The following is a 16,851-nucleotide window of genomic DNA, read 5'->3' as shown; positions in this document are numbered from 1 at the left end:
AATGAATTTACAGCTTGTTAAATTCTTTTTCTGATTATCTGTGCTTGGTAATAGGTACATTTTGAAGCTAGAGGGAGATTCTGCCATTTGAAAAGACAATAGCCTAGTAGATTATCTTTCCTTCTTTTAATTGAATGCTTTACAGGAAAAGATATTAGTGGCAAGGGTTTAATATAACGTTTCCTCGATCTGCTTAGTCCTACTTACATAAATAGATACTATGCTGGTTATTAAGGACATATCCTGCACCAGCCTTAGCAGCAGGTACAGCATTTGGGATGTATTTTTCCTTCTGGATATAGAAGACCACTTTCAAGCAACGCTGCTACCAAAACAATGACAAAACTTTTACACTTCTCACAGTATCTTTGGAGGAAAGTACCATCTGTTTTAGGGAACTGTTCTTCTTTTAGGAAATTATTTTCTACATCCCTTTTTTTAAAAGACTGGGAGGAGCTTATATTGATCCATAGGCTTATAAAACAATGCAGGGGGTAACCAGGACCAGAATTAAAAGAAAATACTTTAAAGCACTGAAAAAGTATTTAGGAACACAGGACAGAATGTATGAAATGCAGAAATAAGCATGATCAGAAGGGCTAACTATGAGAAAGTGCAATTTTTTTTAGCTTGCTTGTTAGCCTTAAATGATTTGGGACTAAGTAAACTACATCTGGAATTTGTTTGGTTAGGTATGTGAAATATGTAATTTAGAGATTTACAGTGATGTACAATAGTCTGTGAAATTTTGTAATGATTCCCAATAAGGTTTGATATGGGGCCTGGGAATGGTAAATAGTTACATTTTGCAGAATTCTTAAAACATAAGTTTTGAAAAGAAAATCCTTGAAGCAGATAAGGTAGTGCCACAAAGCAAAGTTTGTCACTAAAAGTAATGAAAATTATTATTCTCTTAATCATGTTAATGGGAAGTAGCACCATCTTGATATTCTGAATAGAGTATTAATGCTAGTCTTTAGAGATGACATATATATCAAAAAGAAATTGAAATTAAGGGCGAATGTAGGTATGTAAATATAAGAAGATATCTGTGAGTATCTGCAAAGATGAGCTGCTACCAAAGAGAATGTAGACTTTAAGTGTTGGAGACACTCATGAGATGTTCACAGAAATGAGAAGATTAAATCAATCTAAGGATATGAATTCTTTACAAGAGGACAAAACAAGATCTTGAAGATCATTGACAATTCATTTATCTGCACTACCTTTGCTTGTAGAACAAAATGCAATTCTAGCAAAGGATGCTGTGTGTTCCAGTGTGTACCATGCCAAAAAAAGGTTTTACCAAACCTCTGCCTAAAAAGTACCTGCTCTGAATTTGAGATGCAAAACCACGATATAGGAATCAGGTCATCAAGATTAACTTGTTTCTGAGGTTTTGAATGCCTCCTTTGTTAGACACTGTGACACTCAAGCCTTACGCTGTATGGTAGGGAAAAACCCACAAATACTGGCAATCCACTCAAATTCTTGAAGAGAAGAAGATTTTCAAGGGTTCAGCACTCTGACTTTTCACTTCACAACTGTTTCCTATGTGAATTAAGTTTTAAATGAAATCTGGAAGCTGGCCATCTTTTGGAAACACTGGGAAAATGCCAATTTCCATAAAGTTTTTTCATTTTGAATGACATCACTACGTCTTTAACCTTCTACTTTTACCACCCCCTCAAAAAGACCTCAAAATACACAAATAAATCAAACAGACAGAACAGAATTTTTTCACCCTGAGAGGTGAGAAAATCTAGAAATCACATGGAATCTGATGAGGAGTTATAGGGAGTAGCTAGCAGAGATTTAGCGTGCATCTGCCATGGAGAGCTGATGCTACTGTGATGGGCAACATCATATAAATAGGAAAGGGAGTAAGTACTGCTTGTTATAGAATTGGTGGCTATTCCTTCCAGAAGTGACAATGCAAGTGGATAACTCCAAATAATAAGCAGCCTTCAGCAGAAATGGTGACATTATTCGTGGTTAAGGTCTCTAATCATATCGTATTGAAATAATACTGCCTACAAGTTATGGCTTTTCTTTATAGTAATGCAAGGAATTATACTGAGATTTGCTCATCTATCCATCATTCATATTTTTCAAAATATATCGACATTGTTGATTAGGAGTCATTGGAGGAAGATAAAGTAAAAGAGTAAAATAAGTCTAGTGTATTTTTGAGCACATAGGGTTTGGAGTTTTATTCTATTTAAAATAATCAGTGCAAGAGTATATATTTAAGTATATTTAATAGTTACTTAAGACATATCAGGACAGGTTCCAATTTCTATAGGTACAGTGAAGTTAAATATGTAGATTTCAATGAGAGAAACAGTGAAACATTTTTAAAATCTGCAAGACTGTCATTGGAATGTACATATATATATATATATATGTTGGATTACATCTTTAAACTAAGATGAAGGGACGACAAGAAAGTGGTCAGTGCCTAGCAGATCATCTGATCTCATTTCACAGACTTAGGAAAACCAGGTACAGTAGTTAAAACAAGCAGTAGTGCCTTGAGCCTCAGATAGACATTACCGTTTAATTAAGAAATTATCCCAGGCTATCCTTGACACAGTCAAACACGTTTTATCCTTTTGTAGACCTTTTCCAGGTAATGGGATTAGGAGAAATACAATAACTGTATGTTTTCTTGTATTTATCATATTCTGTTTATAGCATAACCCTCCATTTAACTGATTTCTGTTCTTTGCAGTTTATATTGGTCCATCTTGCCTTAAATTCTGCTCAGGTCGAGGACAGTGCACTAGAAATGGCTGCAAGTAAGTTTTATAATTCAGTACTTGTATTCAATTTCTACCACATAGTTCACTCAGTGGTGTGAAAGCTGAAGTGATTTTCATTTCAGTCCTTGCTTTTTTAGATGACTAAATATAAAACTAGCATAGCCCCCAGAATGCCTAAAGCTCACTGGAGAGCTAAAGATCAATCTTTCTAAACAGCAGCATGTTTAATACCTTTTTTATTATTATTTTTTTTGCTAGAGAATCTAACTTCCAGTTCACTTTAAAATGGGCTACAGAGAACTCTGATATGTCAGTGTTGCATACTTTATACTGGTTTTAGAGGTGATTTGGAATTGTATCACTTTTATATTAGATGTTGGGAAAGAATCACATTTTTAACAGTTCTATTACCCCATAACCTAACATACCTCAAGGACAGAAGATCAGCACTCCACTTTTTTCTGGTAGTCTGGCATGTTAAAAGGCTGACACCCTAAAAAGTAAAAAGGTGCTTATTCAAAACCAGTAAGCATATTCTAAATATTGGTGTAACTACTTTTAGGTATTAACAAGAGTGTGACTCATGTAGCATTCTGTTTTGTTACTTAATTTCTTGTAGTCACAACTAACAGTCTGTAGACAAAAGCAAATTCATCATATTACATATGAACAATTGTAAATTATGTCAGCAGGTTTTTTGTTCCAAAAATGAATAAAAATATTTCTGCATTGTGTTATGTGTAGATTGGTGGGGTGTTTATAACTATGCTTCTTTTAAATTGTAAGAGGAAGTACTACCTAAAAGAAATCATTGACGATGCACCACTTTACCCAAGTAAAGTTCAAAGAGGTTCTTGGGCCTTATATTTTGAGAGGGACCTTGTAGGCATCTTCAGTTCATGAAGAACTGCAGCCACCGTGTTGGTTTGACAACCAGCAGCTTGAAAAGGTGGGTCATTAGTTACGCTCTTCAATCTTCCTCACCCACAGGTGTGACCCCGGCTTTTCTGGGCCAGCGTGTGAGATGGCATCACAGACTTTTCCCATGTTCATCTCAGAGAGCTTCACCAGCTCCCGCCTCTCCTCCTACCACAGTTTTTACTCCATCCGGGGGGCTGAGGTCAGCTTTGGCTGCGGGGTCCTGGCCAGTGGCAAGGCCCTGGTCTTCAACAAGGACGGGAGGCGCCAGCTTATCACCTCCTTCCTTGACAGCTCCCAGTCCAGGTGAGAGGGAAAGAGGAGAAGAAACTGGGGAGCCCCTCCCCTTCCAGCTACAACCTTCTGTATTATTAAGCTGATTGTTTTAGGAGGGAAAAAAAGCTTTTAAAAGACTCCTAGTTCCATGTTTTAATGGCGATTTCATTGCCCTGCCTTTTTTCCTCCTGCTTTGTAAACAACAGAGCCCAAAACAGGCTGCAGGGGAGTTATCATACAGCTTGGATGGAAAATATGAAATGTTAATATCAAACCTGAGTGTCAAAGCCAAGTGCTAATTAATTATTTATAGGTTGTGTTTATTTGACAGCTTGTGGCAGCTGATTAGATCCATTCACTATCTCTCCCTCCCCTTCAGTGCCTAATAAATAATTAAATGCTGTAATGATTGGCATTTTTTAACTATATGTGCCACATTGCATTACCTGACAGTAAAAACAAATCACACGAACAAAACCCCATAACTGATATTTATCAAAATTTGCCCAGATTAAGATCTGAAAATAACCTGGTTGGGAGATGGGGGGTGGGGACACAGTGGGAAGGAAAAAAAAAAATGAACCAACAAAAACCAGTATGCAAATCATAGCCTACAAATATTTGTGTACCTCTGAGCCAGGTTCCTGCAGTTCACACTACGCCTGGGCAGCAAGTCAGTGCTGAGTACCTGCAAAGCACCTGACCAGCCCGGAGAAGGGGTACTGCTGCACTATTCCTATGACAACGGGATTACTTGGAAACTCCTGGAACACTACTCTTATCTCAACTACCACGAGCCAAGGTATGGGCATAAATATTGCAAAGAGTGCTCTGTACATGCAGTTATGCTCGTAGTCACTGTAATTCAGACACTAAGTACATGATGCAAGAGTGAGTGAAGAGTTTCTATTGCACACTGACATTTACCACTATTCCTTAAAATTTTGCAGCTGTTCTAGACATCAGGCAATATGACAGAACAAGCTGAGACAGTGAGGGATGAAGGACAGAAATGTACTTGTGGGAAATAGGGGCATGTCTCTTCCTATGGAAGCATCCACTTGTAAAGGAAAATTAACATAAATTATTTGTTATGCTTTAAAGCCAGAGATACCTTCACTACACCATCCTGTGGGATTAGAAGTTTGCAGGCAGCACAGGACACCTCAGACAAAATCTGACTGTTAGGGTCTCTCCAGGTCTTCAGGGAAACTGTACCTGTGCCATTATAAAGGGCATTGCATGACTTCATGGCTGTGCCTGTGGGTTGGGCTCAGTGCCCTGGGAGGGCCTGCTGGTGACTGCCTGGGAATTGCGCAAATCAAAAAGAAGTTAAACAAAGATCTCATCTCACCTAGCAGCACCTATGTTCAGTGCCAAGTTAGAGAGGAATGTATCTCATGTATTTAGAGAATGTATTCTTTACTGCTACATTTGTGAAACCATCCACCAATTCTAAGAGTAGTGCAAAATCAGAAATCTCCATGAGCACACCCTGTACCAAAAACTCAGAACAATCTGTGCCGGATCTGTGCAAACCCACTCAAACCTGGCAGCATCCACCTTCACAGAGTGATGCTAATTAAAGATGGTGCTCTGCAAGGGGGCACAGGAGAGGTAGAATTAACAGGGGCATCACAGGACTCATTCCAGCAGGTCCATTCCTGCCCGAGGGTGGCTTTGACCTGGGTATTGCCCCATGTCTACTTCTCTACCCCTCCACTGAGTTCAAGGAAAACACCTGAATCAGCCCCAGGGGTATGACTGTACAAAGCCTGCAAGTAATTTTATTTACTCATAACTTTCATTATTTATATTAATTGAGCTCAGGTAAGTTCCCTTTAAAAAAAAAAAATTAGATTTCCAAAACTGTAATATACAAAGTGCGATTGAGAATATTCTGAAGGGAACAAACCTGTAACATTAAAGATATTTCCTGGGAGCCATAAGAAATATTCAAAATCTGAGAGAAGTGACTGTATTGGGTAGAAGTGTATTGTATACTTCAATTTCTGAAGTTTTAAATGTTTCCAAAGGAAAGATGCTACAAACAGGAACACATATGTCTTCTTCAAATTTTCCTTTGCTTTCCTTTATTACAGATGCATATATATTTTATATGGCCATGTTCCTAATTCTTACACTCAAGATTATATCTGTAGAGATTATATTTCCCTAAAGGTTTTTAATATATAGCACTATGAAATTTTTATAACAAAAAGGAAAATACACATTCCGGTGACTGATTTTAATGAGGTTTAAGATATAAATGTAATAAATTATATAAATGCCATAGACTTTTGTGCTTTTTGAGGTTAACTAAGAAAAACAATTTCAGTTGTTCTGACAGGGCAAAGAGCTAAGTACAACATAGACAGGTTAGAAAGGTTTTGCCATGGGATAGATATATAGTCCACTCTGGGTAGATAGAAAAATGACAGACATACAAACCTGAAGATAGATAATGCTGGCAATAATTATGATGAAGAACACGAAGAAAGCTTCACCTTTTTATAATACATTGTCTGAAAATATCAGCATTTTTAGGAACATAGATGGACTGCTGCAAAGTTTGGCAATCAGTCTGTATCCAGGAATTTAATTAGTCTTCAGTCATACAAAAAATAATTACACATGTAATGTTCTGCTGAAAAGGTGCATTTAATCTGCTAACATTTGACAGCTGCATTTTTCTTCTGAGCAGAACAGCGGTGGTTTTTCAATATTAGGTATGCGCATAGCTTGAAAGAATGAGATCAGAGCAAAGGTCTCCCAGCTGGTTTTTAAGAAATCTAATGGTGGCTGCTAATGTTAGTGGGCACACTTTTCTTCTCTGCAGCAGAAAAGTCATTAGCAGGAATACCCCTCCCTCTCCATCTATCTCCAGCAAATCAAAGCCAGATAGGAGTTGTTACAACGGCAGATGAAGCCAGGTTCTGCATACTAACATATGTGCCATACCCGATGGTTTACACCTCCCTTTTTAAATTGCATTAGCTTAATCCCCTGGGATGAGAAATTTATTTTAACATGTGTTAAATATTTTAACACCTGATACATGTATCAGTGGTGTATGTCATGATTTAGGATTTTCTGTATATTACTGTCAGTGAGAATTAGTGTCCACGTGGGTGAGCTTACGAGAGTTAAGAGTGAAAGGAAGATGCAGGCATCAGAGGCAGCAGAGAAAGATGCCCAGGATTATAGCAGAGCATTAGCTCACACAAGTGCCAAGTGCTTCACAGCACCCACTGGATACAGTGCTTCTCCTGGCCAGGGTACCCACTTTCCTCAGGTTCACATGGATGACAAGATCATTGGTTCCTTTTACCATCAGTAGCAATTTAGGGTCATTTGTGCCTCTAAAAATTAACCCAAAAGGTCATCAAGTTGCTTCTTATTAGACAACCCCTGGTAGAAAAGAAGTCCTTGTAGTTTATTCATGTCAGAGAGCAATGAGGCTGGGTCTTTCTCCTAGAAGGGTATGAAGTCATTCAAGCGTGTTTGAGTGTAAAGGAAATGTATCCGTCACACATAAGAAGTGTGTACAGTGCTGGTTCCATGCCACAGGGACACAGCAGCTGTTCACCTCTGGCTGTCCCTAGGCACTGCTCTCTCCAGCCTACGGAGAGCAGAAAGCTCCCAGATACACCAGGAAGGACTTTCTGAGCACTTCCCAACTATTTGGCCAAGCCGCTTGTTTTTTTTCTGGTTAATGGATTAACATATTCTTTTTTAAAATCAATGTAACATTAAATAACAGTATTATATGTTTACTCTCTACCAGGACAGTGTATAGCAAGTCACTTTTAAAAGTGTGGTTTTGCACTAAGAGTGCCACAGGCACGAGACTCTTGTGTGTGCAGAGAATAAAACGTTGCAACAGGCAGCTTATAAAGCCTTAAGTCTGAAAAATTTGGTGTTAAACAATAAAAAGATGCTTCCAGTTTACATGATTTATCATTTTGTCCACATTTCCTCTAAGAGAGAAAGAAAAATATCAGCTACGTGATGAGCTTGCCGAAAACCCCTTTGCCAGCAAGTAATTTTACCTCAATGGAGACAAATGTCCCTGTTGCCAGTCTGCCTCACAGTTGACATGGCTGTGTGGGGTACCATGGTCCTAGTGATTTATGGAGCTCTCAAGAAGGTATCATTGCTGTGGCAATTAATGCATGCTCCCTGCTGCAGTGTTATGATAATTGCTCCTGGAAATTAGATATTACTCTTAATTTTCTTTGCAGTTTGTCAATTCTAGGTTTGTTGACATAGCTGCCATGACAAATTAAATGACCTTGCATACCAGAAGCACCTGGGACTCACCTCCAGTTGCAGCTCTATGCAGCTACAAAAGAAAAGTGTCTGCCATAAAAGACTATGCATAATCACATTGTCTGACAAGATGAACCTTTTCCATCTGAATGTGGCCATTTACAGGAGTGGGTTCTTCTAGGACAAGAGTACCATGGTCATGATGTCAATGCTGTGCAGGAACTAGCACAGATGTTTAGAAGATGCATGTCTTCAGATCACTGAATCTGAGAAAGTGGAGCTGGAATTCTAAAGTCCTTGTCAGTTGATCATTCCTTTCCTAATTTGCACCTCTAAGTTTACAGAGAGCTCCACAGTAGCAGCAAACTTTACAAAATTGGTAGAAACTGTTTTTGGTGGCCTTTGCACGTGGCTGTTTTTCAGTAAATACATTGATTACAAAGGGTACTAACGATTCCCCTGTCCCTATCACTGGTAGCAGCTATACCAGTAGATGCTACAGTATTTGTGGGCTCAGTCTAACCTATGATTTTTAGGGTCATTATGAAAAAAATTACCATAAAACACAACCCTATGGAATTACTACAAATGGTAAAACTGTCAATAATAACTTTGTTTTGTTTTCCAGAATAATTTCAGTGGAGCTGCCTGAAGATGCAAGACAGATTGGCATTCAGTTTAGATGGTGGCAACCGTACCACTCTTCTCAAGGTGAAGACGTGTGGGCAATCGATGAAATTATCATGACTTCTGTGCTTTTCAACAGCATCAGTCTAGACTTCACCAACCTAGTTGAGGTCACACAGTCTCTGGGATTCTACCTGGGAAATGTTCAACCTCACTGTGGACACGACTGGACTCTTTGGTGAGAAACACGTACTCTTTTATGTTCTACTTTTGTTTTCCTTGTCTATTCATCCTGCTAAGGATCAGCTGCTGAAAAAGAGTCATTCCGGTAGCTATTCAGGGTCATTTTTTCTCATGTTCACATTATGGACAAAAATACAGTTGCTAATCTAATTACAATTAGCAGATAGCTTTTCCACCCCATTGCACAGAGACTTAATGTTTGCTGGAAACACTGAATTTACCATTCTTTCCCCACAAAATAAAAAACGTTCTAATAGAAAAAGAATTATAAATTTTTCATTATCTTCACTTAAAATCCAGTCAGGTTAACACAGGTATGCAGGTAATGAAATTATCTGTTAAGTACAGATTCTTAGTATTTTCTAAGTGATGTTCAGATCTGTGTATATAGCCATTAGATTACAATCCAGATAGGAAAGGCAGCAAAATGTGGGCAGAATAACATTAGCCATTTGTAATTATTCTGTCTGGTATTATATCCATTTAGTCCTTTACACTGTGATGACATATTGCAATTAGGCCTAATATGTGCTTTGTATTTAGAAACAAAAGCAAGGAAACATCACCTGCCCCAAAGAAAATAAAGGCAAGAAAAGTAAAAGAAGTGAAAAACAAAGAAAAAAAATCTGATAGTATTGCATAAAAATTAGCATTTTTAGTAAAACATTAATGTGCTTCACAAAAATAAAATTCTGGAACACACAAGTGTAACATTTGGAATTAATACAAAGGAAGCTCAATTTAAAATCTGTGTTTTGATTAAAACCAAATAACAGTTTCATGCTAGTTTGATCAACCTATAAACCCAGTCTAGTTTTAATTGGCATGGATATATATCTTTGGAGAAAGTACAATCACAGTAATTATAGAAAACCTCAAGAAAATATAAATAATTTTAGTGTCCCCGTGGACACTCAGAGAAACACTGTTGGAATTTTATTAGCAAGTATCTCTGAGCAATCTGATTTGACTTTCTGATCATCTGTCAAACTAAAAGGAGTTGGCTTAGCAGTAGGAACAACACCGAATGTGTTCTAGCGCTGATAATGAGGCAGTAGAAGCACCATTAACCACTTTAATAAGGACAAGGAAGGTACTCGCTGCTCATTAAAATGAAACAACATGTTAGGGCTCAAACTGTTTGCATCTTCCTCATCAAAGAGTTGGAATGAAAGCCCTTTAATGGCATTGTTTTCCCTCTCTTCTTTTAAGACCAGCTTATCCTGGGGAGGAGGGTAGGTTATTTAAGATAGCAGAGGTTACTCTGTTTTTCTCTTATGAATGTAAATCAGAATCAAAATAATAAACACTGAGCTAAATTCTCCCTCCCATTTATTGACTAAGATCTGTAGTGCTCAGGTGTAGTAGAAATGTTGAACTTTCCATGCATCAAATAAAGAATCAAAGCCTTTGCAATATTGCCTTACTATTTATATATAAGTATTTTTCATTATCGCTGGAAGACATGAACTCTATCCTTCACTGACCTTGTTTCTCTCAAGGGAAATTTTTGAACTTACAGAAAGTCTCTACAAATGGTTGCTAGTTAAATTAATTATTGCTGGTTTTTCCCAGCTGTGAGTCCATTTGGTTCTCATTTTCTAACTCATGAGTTTCTGTGAGCAGAGCACGCAGTAGCACTGACACCATCCTCTTGAGAAAAGTCTGACAACAGCTTTTTCATTAGTACAAGTACGGGAAATATGCTATAAATCATTTTACAGGGTGTCATCCCCAGGCCCATTTTCACTGAATTGCCTTTAATTGTCTATTAGGCCTCCATTTCGGCTTCAGAATCTGTAAACCTGAAACATTTATCCTTAAAATTGGAGAAAACTGAGGAGAGGGTTTGGGTGGTTTTTTTTTTAAGAGGCAGGTCATTCTTTTCTATATCTGGCTTCATTTAAAATAGGAGAGGTTTGTTGATACACAGATGTTTTGAGCAAAGATGATTTTTGAGTGCTTTTAATGGCCTGTGTCCAGAACAGTCACTTTATTTGATCATCATTGTCAACATTTAGTTTCAGACTGGATCTTGGACTTTACTACAGCAAGCGTATCGGTTGTACTGAAAGAACTCCAGAGCACTTTTAAAATTAAGTGTTTGATGATGTTAATTCATCGCTTCCCCAAAATGCTCATATTCCGGCACAGTTCTGAACCAAATGCTTCTGGAGTGTTACAGAGTGTTTACAGCCACTTGCTGAAATGCATTTAGGTATTGATAAGAATGCTAACATTTTATATATACATATATTCATCAGGACATGAATAAAATAGTAAATAAATATCTTCAGTCAGATTATGACATTATGATTTAACTCAAGGTATTGAAGAATAGGGTGTCCCACTGTCCCTGGAGAAGTCTGGGGGAAGACTGTAAACCTACCACATCATGAACTATCTTTATGCAAGGTAATACAGTGGTCCTACATCAGCTTGATAGTTTACCTGTGTTTAAAATGTTTTGTCTTTTAGATTAATTATTACTCTGTAATAAGCAGAAAGTTTCAAGGAATCAACTTAAATATGTTCATTAAGTTAATACATTTAGGAATTATTTAGCAAAGTAGGTATGATGTGATGCAAAAAGACACAAATTTCTCCTGACTTTGATGGAGGCAGAGCTCAGGCTGGTGCAAGTGTTTGGCCAACATGTCAATACTTCTGGTCAATGCAGCTTTATAAAACAAGCATCCTTGTGGCTTTTCAGTATTCCTGAAAGTACCGGCCTTGAAAATATGGTAACTCTGGGGATATCAGAGCAGTTTGGAGCAATGCAGGTTGGCTGACATTGACTGTGATACCATTCCCAGAAGTACCAATTAGCTGGCAATGCTTGGAGGGGAGAGTGATTGTTCTGAGGGCACCTATGGGTATTGTGTTCCTGTGCCTCTGCAGGTCTAATTATATACGTGCCAGAAACCAACTCACAGCAACATATTTATACAAAAATGAAGCCTCTGCATTCTCGTTTCTGAAGATTTTTTAGTTAATTATTGTTACGCCAGGGACATTACTTCATCTTTTACAAAATCTGGAAATGTATTCCAGCTGTGTGGCTCCCAGAACAAAGAAAATATTTGGTATTCCAGGAGAAGGGCATACCCCTAACCATGTACATGAGAGATCTGGAGAGCAAAGAAGTGGCAAGTAAGGTGGAGCCCCTACCTTTAATGCTACTTATGTTCAGCTGGAGGCAATTTGTCCTTGATAAAGGACTTTGTAGACCCATAATGCGATTTCCTCCCCTTAAAAGAGCTTCTTATGGAGTATCACAGACTGTCTTCATCTCAATACTAGCTTCCTTTTTACATTTCTTTAATATCCATTTTAAAGAGCTGATTTGACTTATTTGACCAAGCTTATTTAGTATACTATGTACAATATCCAGCAGCTAAGTTATTAAATTAAAATGAATACTAAACTTAAAATGTTTTAATAATGACCTGAATGCCACCAGAAAGAATAGATTAGAGTTTAAGGGGTTTTTCTCATTTTACACTAGTAATATGGAATAGAGGGAATTTTTGTGAAGACAAGGGAAAAATTTAACATTTAATTCTTTGCATCTATTCTGAGTACCAGTCCTTCACTTCTATTACTTTGGGAAGACAGCTTCTGGACAGATGCTTCATCAAACTGTTTAGTTTCAACTCCTTTACTCTGTTCAGATGAGCTTTAGGTAACTGTGTTGTGTTGTGGGGAGGTTCATTGTGCAATGCCAAATCATTTTCCAAAGCATTGCTACATATAATTTTCATCGGATTAAACTGCACATGCCTGCCTGACTGGTACCTGAAGAGTCTGGTTGTATTGGCACAGATTTCCCAAGAGGGCTTCAGTAAAACTCTGTTTTCCCACATCAGCCATGAAATTTCAGGTTGCTTTGTAGAAATTAAAACCATGTCAGACCAAATCAGCTTTAAATTTCAAATTTGTCGGTCTTTGTAGTTTTGAAAAGTACAAGATAAAGTTTGGAAGAAAAATGAGTTCAGGCATTATCCACACAAATCCCTTTGAGATGCAATCAGTTCTAACCATGGAGCCAGAAACCACAGGTTGTCAACTGGACTGCTGATGAGTGTACATTATATCCTCTGCTCAACTTTAAATTATCCTTCCCATTGAGAAGAGAAACACTGATGATATCAACTGAAAGAGCAAGCAGTTCAGATACAGTTTTCCAAGACATCTCACTGCCTTCTGGTCCAGTTGTCCATGACAGTGCCCTAGCAGTGAAGGGAGTGTCCATCCACAGTTCAGTGTGCTGATCCACAAAGACTGGGTAGTTTCATATGGTGTCATGAGTTCGACCACCCTGTAGGAAAAGAAATCACAGAGAGTAAGGTCAGAGAGTAGAAAGCAGCCTGCATCTCAACTTGTGCCAAGTAACAGCAATTTGATAACGACAAAACTAATGTCAGCTTTCAGCAGTTTCTTCTAAAGCTTTAAGGCAGGTTGCTGACATTTATGGCTTAAGTGCTCTCTCTGGAAAGGACTCTATAGAAAATGGTGTGGGTCAGTGAATTAATTTAAAGAGTGCTAAGTGACTCTGACTTATCCTCACACTCACTTTGCCATGACCTTGAATTTTACAGGAGTAGAAGCTAATATGTTCTATTGTACTGTATTTAAAGATTAGGATTTCTTATTTAAGGAGATAAACTTTAGCTTATTCAGTCATAAGAGCAACTCTGAACTAGATTATTCTCTTCATCACCACTGTTCTGAATTTAGCTTCTTCATTTTTGCATGATGATTTGCAGTGATTTTCTTTCTAAAGAGCCAATCTCTATCCTGAATTGTTCACATTTAAGAATAGTCTTAGAAAATTCTGAAGCCTAAACGATGACAGTACTTCTGAAGACACTAAGTAAACACCTCAAACTAAGGAGAGAGGGGCAATTTTCATTCTAAGTGAACTTTCATTAAAATGCTGGTTTAAAGGCTAGTGTGCCAAATTCAAAATGTAAGTTATTATTACTTCCTTCTTATACCTCTCTTGCGTTTGGGGTTTTGATTTTGGTTGTTTGTTTTTCTTGTGCATAGAAGTGCATAGAAGAAAACACTGCCTTTAAAATGAAATAACATTGTAATTTCAGACTATATACTGCATTATTGTGTCTGTGATAACTGGGTACCTTATAACATATATGTGTGTATGTGTATTCCAAACATTTCTATTGTTCTCCAAGACACTGAATAATATAACTCTTATATCAGTAGCTCCTACAGAAAAGAAGCTGAGGATTGAAGATATCAATTCTGAAACACAGACAAGTCAGGGAATGCATTGCATATAGGATCACTTGAAAATCAATGGAATGAAAAGCCTATGTAGTAAGAATATTTTAAACAAGATGCAGTGTATCTTTACTGTCCAGTATTGGAATGAAATTACAATTCTTACTGTGCCATGACCTTAGGCAATGGACACTCCTGGGGAATGAACTTTCTTTATGTTGTTTTTAACTTACGTTGCCCTTTCTTGATTCTAACTTGATCCCTAATACAAAGAGCATATAGTAAGAACTAACAGAATAATTCAGTGTTTCTCATTCTGGGATATATCAAGGCCCTGCTGGTAATTTGCAGAAGTACCAACAGATGCTTCTGTGCCTGGTCTCATCCCATGTGCCAATCTACAAAGCAAAGGCAGAAGCATCACCATATTTAACCCAGAATCATTCATAATGTTCCTTTCTGAAATATTCTGGGGTAGATCCTGACTCTTTCCTTACATCTCTCAGTTTTACAGGAGACTCAAAGCTAGCTTCTAGCATGCGCTATGTGGAGACGCAGTCTATGCAGATTGGAGCTTCGTATATGATACAGTTCAACTTGGTGATGGGCTGCGGGGAGGCATTCACTCCCCATATGGACAACCAGGTGAAACTGGAGTACTCCACCAACCATGGCCTCACCTGGCATCTTGTTCAGGAGGTGAGGCTGGCAGTGAGGACTTTGTTTTCCACAAACTCTTCTTATACAAAGATCGCCTGAAATAACACTTCTGACAATGAACAGAGAAAGATGTTTTTTCCTTTATCACTTTTCAATAAAGAAATTCTCCACTAGAATCAGTCAAAATTACTATTAAAGGTATCTTAACTGTTCTTCATAATACTTGGAAGAAAGGTATCTGAAAGCCTGAAATACAAAATTGTGACAGAAATGGATCAAGGTTGAGAAAAGAGCTGGGGCATAGTTAGACAGAGCCACAGGGTAATGGCTGAGATCTTTCCTGTGCTGTTGCTTTGTTTTTCTAAGCAAAATGCATGTACTGTTTCCTGGAATTTAAATGGACAGAAATTCTTTCTGCCCTTGTGCGCAGCCATTTCGTAAATGGAAAGCGCATTCCTTCAGGGGATTGTAATGTAGAGACTTTCATCTCCCATCCCTGGTTCAAACACAGTCCAGGGCCATAATGACTGCCTGTTTCCCCCACTCTGCTGGAAGTGCAAATAGCCGCGTTGGCTGCTATTTCCCCATGTGGCTCAGCCCTGTCTCAGCACAAATGTGAGTAGCGCATTTGGCCATAATTTGTGCTTTTGTTTTCCCTCTTAGATCAAAAGCTGGACTTTCCCTGGCCTCAGGGTGAACTAACCAAGGTCCTTTGGCTGCCTCTGAGTGGGTTCAGAGGGTGTCAAGGAACTTGTCCTAGTGCCTTTTCACTGCCTGTTCTGCAGGCTCACAGGAGGATTTGTATGTCAAGTTCCATGTCTTCTATGAGCTTTGCCTGGTTACCCTTTGCCATGTTGTGTTTTCCCATGTTTACTTTGGTGGGCAGAATAGAGAAATGGCAATAAATGAGTTTTTATACTTTGCAGATCTAAATAATGATTTCTCACCTTAAACTAAATTCAGAGGAAAGCTATAAATTCTGTATTTCAAATCCTGTTTGCGTCTTTCATACATGGCATCATCATGGTGTCCAAGAATAATGCCTAGTGGAGTTTGTGCTTGCCATCAATGGAAGATCAGTTGCCTTCAGATTTTAGTGCTCCTTTCCTCGCTGAATGGAGCTGAGTTCAGAGAGAAGAACTTGCAGTGAAATCATTTTGCTCACACAATCCATGTTGCTGTGATAAAAGACTATTTGTAGTATATTTCAAGGACATAATCTGGCAAATAAACAACACACTAATTAATTAAAATGTTTGAAAGTTTTGTTTGCTTCACAAGCACTGATCAGACCCTGTTTTGTAAGATCTTTTAGAGGAGATGAATCAATGAAAACTGTTTGAAAATTGCTGGAAAGGAAATTAAGCCTTTACAAAATCTACTAAAAAAAAAACCCAGCAAAACAGAATAAGGTCTCAGATCTTCATTTAACACTCTAAGATATTTGAGCAATAAATATCTCTGTAAAATAATATATTCTGCCCTTGATCATATTTAATATATAACTACTAGTGTATAATTTAACTATATAAATATCCTAATTACCACTGCTGCTGTAGAGAATCTGCTCTATTATTCCTTTCAGAGCTTTAGTATTAATTTCAGAGCAGTCAAAGTGGGCTACTTGTATAAGCAGGTGCCTGTCCCTAAGAACCCCCCGTTACCTGATAACCCTCATGGGGGTAAGCACAGCAGTGAACAGCAAAAGACTCTTGGGCATGTGGGGATGGTCAGGAGAAGCTGTGCTGTGGCAGTGAGTGGCCAAAGGGACTCTCTGAGTGGGTAGCTAGAACAGGATCATGCAGGTTGGTAATAACTTTCAAGCACTTTATCAGGACCTCAT

General features: G+C 38.1%; 1 protein-coding gene across 2 annotated transcripts in view; it reads left to right on the top strand.

The window, feature by feature from the left end:
• Window positions 1-16,851, top strand: part of RELN (reelin) — a 283,103-nt gene that overhangs the window by 179,340 nt on the left and 86,912 nt on the right. For both annotated transcript variants that reach the window (XM_050323631.1, XM_050323630.1), the window contains exons 17-21: window positions 2,735-2,801; window positions 3,756-3,989; window positions 4,600-4,761; window positions 8,860-9,096; window positions 14,855-15,047. In XM_050323631.1, the coding sequence (XP_050179588.1) occupies window positions 2,735-2,801; window positions 3,756-3,989; window positions 4,600-4,761; window positions 8,860-9,096; window positions 14,855-15,047 (893 nt within the window). The remainder of the gene's footprint in view (window positions 1-2,734; window positions 2,802-3,755; window positions 3,990-4,599; window positions 4,762-8,859; window positions 9,097-14,854; window positions 15,048-16,851) is intronic.

The sequence above is a fragment of the Myiozetetes cayanensis genome, unplaced genomic scaffold (genome assembly GCF_022539395.1).
Source record: "Myiozetetes cayanensis isolate MyiCay16 unplaced genomic scaffold, myiCay2020 scf3, whole genome shotgun sequence".
Taxonomy (NCBI): Eukaryota; Metazoa; Chordata; class Aves; order Passeriformes; family Tyrannidae; genus Myiozetetes; species Myiozetetes cayanensis.
The sequence above is the reverse complement of the archived record's forward strand: the minus strand, read 5'-3'. Positions and strand labels throughout refer to the sequence as shown.